General features: G+C 41.6%; 1 protein-coding gene across 1 annotated transcript in view; it reads right to left on the bottom strand.

Annotated features, from left to right (window-relative positions):
- KIAA1244 (KIAA1244 ortholog) overlaps window positions 1-9,172 on the bottom strand; it is a gene marked incomplete at its 5' end in the record, with an annotated part of 87,624 nt that overhangs the window by 26,190 nt on the left and 52,262 nt on the right. The window contains 5 exons of the mRNA XM_009695477.1: window positions 955-1,065; window positions 1,324-1,539; window positions 1,792-1,899; window positions 3,346-3,511; window positions 4,777-4,943. Coding sequence (XP_009693779.1) covers window positions 955-1,065; window positions 1,324-1,539; window positions 1,792-1,899; window positions 3,346-3,511; window positions 4,777-4,943 — 768 coding nt within the window. The remainder of the gene's footprint in view (window positions 1-954; window positions 1,066-1,323; window positions 1,540-1,791; window positions 1,900-3,345; window positions 3,512-4,776; window positions 4,944-9,172) is intronic.

The following is a 9,172-nucleotide window of genomic DNA, read 5'->3' as shown; positions in this document are numbered from 1 at the left end:
TCTTGTCAAAGCAAAACTAATCCTGATCTGAACAACAAGCACTGGGACCTCATTCTTTTTCCTGAGAATCTCTGAAAAGGCTTAGTTTTCATACTGCATTGGAATGGAAACACATTTTGAAGCTTTGCAGGCTTTCACAGAACAGATCTGTTGGCCTCTGGCCACTGCTACTGCCTCCTCTTTGCTTCACGGTGGCCTGGCCAACTCACTTCAGTCATATCTAGCAGAGTGGTCAAAAGCTAGTCTGTGCTCAGGCACAGTCAGTTTTCTTTTCTCTACCAAGACACCAAATTTAAGTGCCAAGCAGGGTCATTTGTGCTATGCTGCTGTTTTGTTACGGGCTTCTTGCCATTAGAAATCAGATGTCATCAGACAAATTTTATGTGCTTCTCCAAACAGCCATTGGAGATAACAATTAACTTTACTGACTTCCACTGGGTTTGAGGTAGTGGTATAGTCATGCAGAACTTTTTACTCGTTATAAATATACAATTTTTTTATTCCAGCTTCATTTAACATGATTCAGAAACAGTTTTAAATATCTGATGATGACAAAAGTCAACCAAGGATGTATATCCAAGACAGGGAGAGGGACGCAAACTCAGCTTATATCACCACCCAACACATTGAAAAAGAAATATTGTTTCTCTGACGCCCTCTGGTTGTACTAGTATCACAAGGCTTAAAAAGCGCACGTTTCAAAAATGCTGTTGGCTTATCTGTTGTTCCACTGATTTCAGTTCCATGTAGAACGTAATTAGTGTGAGATAATGTTAAGAATCTAGGACAGCAGGACAGGTACTGAAGCCTCTAGACATACATCCCCTATGCCTACAAGTGAGTGGTGCACAGCAGTGGCACTCCCCTCTGCTCTACTATGCGTAGCAAAGTACTTTCCAGTTGCATCTTTGCAGGCAATTTGAGATAAGGTAAGTAATTTAATCACACGTTTACCTTGAGCTATAGTATCACTGGGCTCTTGGATTTCTTTTTCCTCTTTCTCTTCTTGGACACAAGAGGCAGCAGCCATTTGGGCAAGTGCAGATGCACAGTTAGCAGCAACTCCTGTAAAGCAACACCACAATTAGTGTTTAACCGGCATTTCCTCCCCAGTCCCATGCAATCTCAACAACAGATTGTGTCAAGGAAAGTTGGCTGGTTATGTCTATGCTGTAGGGCAGGTGCACTCTATGGGGAATCCTACACTCCATGTTCATATCCAAGACTGGAACAGGATGCTGCTCTTCTCTCTCCCAAATTCCTTCAAGGAAAGTTACCATCCTATTTTATGAGTCTGCCATGACATCCCACATGCAGCAGTACCTAGAGCACAGCTCAGCCGGGCTGCCCTCCTCAGTCCATCCAGGCTGACGCAGATGGAGTCCTTCTCCTTTTGGTTCTGCTCCTTGGCTCCTTCTGCTCCCAAGATGAAGGCCAGCCCCTTGGAGCTGCCTGCCATGCGGCCAGTCAGTGGTGTGGACAAAGTGTCAATCAAGTTCTTCCAACAGCCGATTAAAAGGTATCGGGCAAAAGCAACTCCTGAAGTAAGAAATGCATTACTACCAGTACTGGAAAATGACACAACAGCAGTTTTATGATCAGTGGAAAAAAAAAAAAAGTCATATTTGTCCTCTGCATGCTGGACTACCAATTCACATGTAGGATGTACCAACATACTTCCCTCAACCCTTAAATTGTTGTTCTAACACACAATTTATCTGAATATGCTTATGGTATGTTAACGACCCACTGCTGGCAGATACACTTGTGCTTACAATACAGTCTTATTACCTGCAACAACAGAATCGTCCGGCTTCCGGTTTTGGGAAAGAGGAGATTGAGCTGAAGCAGATGCCATCAACTGCCCACCAATTGCACTGCTTCCCAAGCCATCGATGTCTGCCAGAACATTAAAAATCAACACGTTACTGTTCAATACATAGACAGTATAAGGAAAGCATCTCCTACTGACTTTTGTTCAAATAAGTACTAGCACTCCTGACTTCTCAGGTATGCTTTGTAGTTGCTCTTTTTTGGCAGCCTTCTGTAGCCTTGGCATAAACATGAGCTGTGGCATCTTATGCTTTACCCAGAATAACCAACGTTTCCTTGAAGAGGGGAAATATCCCACTCTCAAAAGCCACCCTCCGTCTCCAAAGGTACACAGTCAACAGAACCCTCAGCAAAGATTTCACAGCATTTCTTACAGTTCAGAACTTCCCACACCCTTAAATCTCCACATTTCTTAGTTTAACCTTTCAAATCTTGCTAAATCCTGTATCTAGACGTTCCTAGACCTCAGTCTGGGTGCTCAAGATGCACTGGGGTCCTATGTCCTAAATGTGATTTTTAGTAGACCTATGTAGGTTCAATCTCAACAAAAGACATACAACCCTTTCTCCAACACAACAAAAGACCAGCTTCTCACAGAGGCTTTAACGTTAGGGACGTCAGGCTTATTTCCCTTCTAGCAGCCCCTCTCTGTCTGTCTCTTCTCCACATACTTCATGACTATTGTTTTTCCAAAGTGTTTCTTTCAGCTTCCCAGCTCAACAGCTAAAAGCAACACTGAGCTCAATACAGTCAGCAAAAAACTTTCAGAGCCGTGCCCTCTGATTACCAGTTAACGGCTCAGCTGAAGCCAGTGTTCTCCCTGCACATACTGTTTTAATTACCTCTTTGTCATCATACAGGATACACATTCAAGCAGACTGCGTATTTTATCTCAATACAGCCTGCTGCCTTTCAGCTGACACAATTTGATGCTTTCCCCTCAAATGAAGCTAAGGATTGTTTTTAAGCATTCGCTACAGGTGCTCCAGGTTTTCAGCTTCTCTCTAGCACCATTTGGCATAGCCCTGGCATAGCACAAATCTGAAGCAAGGGGAGCCCAATCTGTGGAAGGCTTCCAGGATCAGATGCTGCTATTTATATTTGTACCACACCACGGGCACACTGAAATGGCTTTGTTATGACATCAAGACAACAGCAGCCTTGCCACTTACCATTAACAGGTACCAAGTCTACCAGAACTGAAGCTGGACAGAATTAAGAGATGTATTGGCTCAGTGAACAAACCTACTCCCCCTGCCTCCCACGGACAGCTCGTTTTTAAACGCATGCTTCAAAAGCTTTCTGTCTGATCCAAAACAAACACTAAAATACCTGCCACAGTTAAGTCCGATTCCTTCTCTACTGGTAATTTCATGAAACACCACGTGTTGCATGATGACATGCTGTTCCGTATGTAATGCAATGAAGCAGCATGTTACAGCAGTGTGTTATTGTAGCTTGTTTTAGACACGTGTTTGGAAGTTAGCCTTGCCACCATAACATAGTACTGACCTGTCAGCATGGTGATAAGTGGAAGGCTGTGCTCTTCAGGGCTTCCCCAGTACCCAGCTTCTCCCAGCATGTTCCTTTCCAGTACCTGGTGGTACAGTTCTTCAACCCAGGCCTGGGAAAATACCATCAACACTCCACTGGACTGGACCTGCTTCATGAACTCCTTCTGCAGACAACCATAAAAGCCAGATGTAAGACAACAGTAAGCCCTACAGCATAAGCCTCAGCTCCTAGATCTACTCCGGAGCGTTAAGGGAACGCAGGAGTAGAAATGAAGTTATGCAAAACTAAGAATTAACCGAGGACCTCAGTGTGTCTCTATAGTGGAGGATGACATGAACAAGGGAGCTTTCCCTTCTCTTATTGCAGTTCACGCAAGATGTAAACCATAACGACAGTTCTTGCACAGTGACAATGGGACGTGCTGATCTCTCGCTGTTTCCACAAGGTAGGGGTAGGATCTAAATTCCCCAAAAAAGAAGTTGTGTCATCTAATGCTGCCTGTCCAGCAACAAGTCCCTTCTGCACTGAACAGTCATCACAGATGAACTGGAGCCCAATCAGAGATCAGAACTATTTTCAACACCACTTAGGTCGTGCTCAGGCCTGTTGTGCGTAGTGCTGCCCCCAGAGAAGGTTCTGGGTCACAGATTTCCTCTCGCAGCTGCTGAGGAACACACCAGAACTGATGACGATGTTAAAACCCACTTGGTTTTGAGGTCTTCTAGAATATAAATTCTCTTTCTTGGGAAGTTCAGCAATAATGCTAAATTTTGACAGTAATTTTTTGTTTTCCATTTTTTTGTTCCATATATCACTGATTTTTTTATTTTTTAGGAAAACTCTGAAATGACTTCTCTGGGGTAACTTAGCTGAAAAACATAGATTCATGCTTTATAACTACTGCAGCCTTCAAACAATTTTTAAAAAGCCCAAGAAGCTGAGGAATCCCAGGTGCCACAAAAATAATCAGTTCTTATTACTAAAACCTAATTATTTTTCACTCTAACTTCCCACATCTTCATCTGCGTAAATACAAATTAAGTATTAAGCAAGAAATTTGTCATTATGCTCAAAAGTAGTTGCAAGATGAAGGTATGTCCCTTGATAATGTGCACAAACAGGACTTGCTGTACCACATGATGCTAACGAAGATCTGTTCTGAAGACAGAATATCCATCAAAATGATTGCTACTTTAGTGATAATCGGTAAGCAGCACTCATTCCCCGCAGAATTACAGAGAAGCTGTGTAATTCAGATGCAAGACATTTATCATGCAAGATTCATAAGCAGCTTGGAGAACGCTTCATTTGCGATTATTATTTCTCCACTTAGCACGCAGCCTGAAGGCTTTACGTGTGGCTGTTTTATGTGAAAGGAAGCAAACAAATTTTCCTTTTTTAACAGTTTTCCCATATTCCCCAACTCACCAGCAACACAGGGGCTTGGGCAGGCTTCTTCCTGTAGTAATCCGAGTTGGACAACTTTAGGTTGAGCAGCAGAGTGTAATGCGAGACCATGTAGAGACTGTCTGCATTCATCAGCGTCTGGAAGTTGAAATTTAGGTTTCCCTCGAATCCTGGTGAGTGCATCATACCTAACAAAAACATCATGTGAGCTCTCACATTTTACATAGATTTTGCCTGGAAAAAAAAGAATCAGAAACTAACCCTAGCATTTCAGCGGTAACAGATTGCTAGAATAGTTAATGAATCATCAGTAGAAATTACTCTACTAAATGTACTAGAACAGGGAATAGAAAAAATAAGTAGTCCATCTAGAATGCAGTGCTGCAAGGCAAACTGAACACTCCAGTCCCACTCCAGCAAAGCAACACGCTAAATCTGAAATACACAAGGAGCACCAGCATTCCTTGGGATGACTGCCAGGTACAAAGCAAAGGGTAGGATACATCTGCAGTGCTACCTGGAAAGGTGAGGTGGGAAGGGGCAGAGGCAAAGCCTGTGTACTTAACTGAGCATACACTGCACCAAACGATGCTAACGAGGGTGACAGCCCTTTGAACCCCCCCCCTGTAAATCTGTCCTGGCTAAGTGAGTTGTTGGATGGAGACTGGAGTTCTCAGCACCTTGCAGGATCAGGTTGTAATCACCGTTCTCTCCATGGCCTAGAGGTATGTGGACAAATATCTGGAGGCCAAGCTGGCTGGAACTCGCCCTGTTTAGTTCACACAAGACCTGCTTTCTAAGGCAGACAGCTGAGCACTTCGAGCTCTCTCAGACCCATAAGACACCTGTAAGCGCTCAATACTCCTGAAAACACTATTTGTACGAAACGACAGCCTACAACCATGCCCAGTGGCACAATCCCTTCTTCCCAGGTAGGATGGACAGCACACACATTTTCATCTAAGATAGCTGACCTACTGGTAGAAAAACATAAATCCAGTATGAGCAATACCTAATTGAATAGCCATGATGTCTAGTTTGAGCCATGAAAAAAATCCAGAAATGTTAGCCCCCCCCCCCCCCGACCCACAATATTTCATGGTTTTCACATCAACTGTGAAATCCATTCATATAATGTCAATTAGGGAAGATTAAAGATTAAGCTTTATCCTAGAGGAACGCTTGAAATGAAACAAAAAAACAGCTTCCAATGTTAGTTACATGATGAAGCAAAGCTGTGTCATTTCTTAACCTCTGCAGTGGTTTACCGTGAAAATATTCCTCCCACCATAAAGCTCATACCTCTTCTTAGACAAAATACAACAAAGCATCAACATTAAAAAAAATAAAATAAAAAATCCACACACAGAAAAGAAGCAAATGTTTTTCTTGCCTCGTGAGGGTTTGCAAGCTCTGTGCTGCTGCCTTCTCGGACTTTCCACTGTCGTCACTTTGGGGGCGTGGATAAGGTGAGTAACTGTTTGGGGGTGGATTTAGAAAGAGAGTAACTGTTCCAGGGTGGGTCTAAAAAAATGAATAGCTGTTCAAGGGAGCAACCTTTGTGGAAGAGAGGTGATAGGGCTAGCCACAAACCATACCCAGATGGGTTGGCGTGCGCTTCGGGTAGATTTCTCGTGGTGAACGTTAACAGAGAATCTTTACCTAGTACCAAAACTGCAACCGTGTGCTTGAAAGTAGCCTGTGAGTAGCTCCAGTGACTCCTTCATCACTGAAGGCAAAGATGCATCTTAACACTTTGTTGGATGGAGGATCATGATATTGATGTAGCTAGAATATATTGATTTGATGCCTTATCTCTCAAATATGTACCTCGGGGACTAGAATATGCTAGAGTAATAAAAACCTCAAGGCAGAGAGGTATGTAAAAGGAATAAAAAAAGCCTACTTTATTTTGAATTAAAATATTTAAAAAATTGTGCAATGTTTGATACAAGTCTGCAATTAAAAAGGAAGGTGTATAACTGCATATGAAAGTGGCTACTACATAGTGGGTATGTACCTGAGAACCCAAAAGTGTTTGGGAAAAATATGATCCCTAATTTCCTCTAAAATATGTGAAAATAAACAACTGCATGTGAGAGATGCTGAGATCTCAAAAGCAGATTAGCTGATGCATAAACTTACAATGATGCTTACCAACATAAAAACCTCGCCACTAAAAGCTACGGAATCAAAACTGAAAAGAGGTGCTAAAAATGTTTGCTATGATTATTCACACAATAGCACATAATTTTTAGAATTAATGCCTTGATGCTGCAGTTCATGAGAATAGTTATGTCTGAATCAAGAGAATACTGATCATCAACTTTAATTACAAAAATCTGCCAGCTATAATAAACAATGAGGTTAGCGCACTGTCTTAACAGAGACAACAGTTCATTCAAATCAGCCAGGTAAAAGGAGGTCCTGAAAAAACGCAAACGTAATTTTTTGTGCAAGTCAAGATAACGTTGAGGATTTTTAGATAATTTGGTATTTTTTAAGATAGACATCACACTCCAGTGCCACTGAGTAATTTTTTGACATTGGTTTTATCTAGCAACAAGGAGGAACTTTCTGAGGAAAGATGACTGTAGATTAGGAAGGCTTTTAACAAACTGACTTCCAAATCTTAATTTCACTGTAACTCTGCTTAGCTGACTTCACTTTTTCAATGCTTATACTCCCATGCCAGTGCTTCAAATTCCTCCTTTCATTGCTTTTCAATCCCACGATAACATAATAATATTACAATACTATTTCCTACTAATTTAGGAAAGACTACTAAATTGTAGCTAATGTACTTTTCCTCCAAAGAGTAACAAAAATTGAAAAATGAAACAAAGCAGTTAAATAAGGTCTCTCAGAAACACAAAAATACTGCTTCCATACTGGCTGGTCTCAGAACTGCACCTGTCTCTCTTCTCAACTTGAATCTTAACCAATACTCAAATTTCCTAGCGTATTCTTGAGGAATTGTACATGGATAGCTGTTGTACGTACAACGAATAGGGCCAGTTCCTCTAACTTCATCCCCTCATTTGTGCCTTGAAGCGTTGGTGCTGACAAAGGAGTCCTGAAGTACAGACTCAAATGTTCCTCCAGAGGCAGACCAGACTGGTGCCTTGGAAGCTCTCCACCTCTCCAGCTCCTACCCCCAGACATGTGTGTCAGCTGGAGTACATCTCTCTCTACAGGTCTTCAAACTCACACCTCTCTCACCTACACAGGAACACAAGTCCTCACCTCAGCAGGACGGATGGGCTTTTGCTTAAGATCTGAGGTTCAAGTTAAGGGATTGTTTCAGCTGGATTGAGTCTCATTCCAGGTGTCCAACTGGAACATGAATCGCACAGATCTTGTGAGAGCATAAAATTACAACTCTAACAGCCACAGCTCTACAAAAACACCAGGATACCTCTTCCAAGATATTTTAATACAGTAAATTGCTACTCTATTTTTCCATGATTCTTTACGGAGTGGCATCTTCTAATCATACTGAAAACAGTGTATATTTTCAAGTACAAATTCAGCTGTGGGGGTGGTTTTCTTAGGAAAGTGAAAGGTCTTTCTCAACTCCATAGTCTAATTCCAAGATTAGGTATCTTTTCAAGAGAGATGCACAAATCAGAAATTACAGACTTAATGCAGAAATCGAGTGATATTCTTCCAACTTTCTCAACGTATTAGTCATACTGAATGACAACAACAGACACGTTAAGCCTTAAAAATCTAGAAGTCTGCTAGGTCTACCTCTTCCAATGCTTTAAAACGTTCTAAAGGGATTTGACAGACGAAAGAGAAAAGAAGTGCTATACTCATTCATGCACGAGGGAACCGGTGCACAAAAGTTTGAGCTAGAGTTGTAGTCCTGGTCTTTTGGCATAACCTCAAGATCACTCTTTTTTAGGAAAGAGAAATCCCTTGTGACAGAAAGGATGCTTTTGAGCACCTCAGTTAGGAATGTAACTAATATTAACATTCCCTTTAAGATACCTCCTTTCTGAGACAGAGCATGGCCAATGTTTCTTCAAAATGTACTCTACCATCTTCCTGAATTAGGGCTTATTTGGGCAGCATTTAAACAGCACATCAGGAATATCAGCTTATTCACCCAGCTTCATATCTAAATTATGCTATATGATGATCGGAAGCATCCCTTCTGACTCTGCATGAGTTTAATGTGTGTGAGAGAGCACAGATGAATGAAGCAATGATCAGGAGAGGAGCAACAGGAAAGGCAATTGTGGTGAATGAAGTTAAAGAAACAGAGAAATATATTTTAACAAACATTTCCACTTTGGCTACTGTCAAGAAAAAGAAAACGTTCTAAAAATGTATATATTTGTACACATTTTAAATATACTATCAACAGGACAAACTAGCCTCTCCATGGCGGTTTTCTGTTTGACTGACA

The sequence above is a fragment of the Cariama cristata genome, unplaced genomic scaffold, assembly GCF_000690535.1.
Source record: "Cariama cristata isolate BGI_N322 unplaced genomic scaffold, ASM69053v1 scaffold1702, whole genome shotgun sequence".
NCBI classification, from domain to species: Eukaryota; Metazoa; Chordata; class Aves; order Cariamiformes; family Cariamidae; genus Cariama; species Cariama cristata.
Note: the sequence above shows the minus strand (reverse complement) of the source record. Positions and strands in the feature narration are given on the sequence as shown.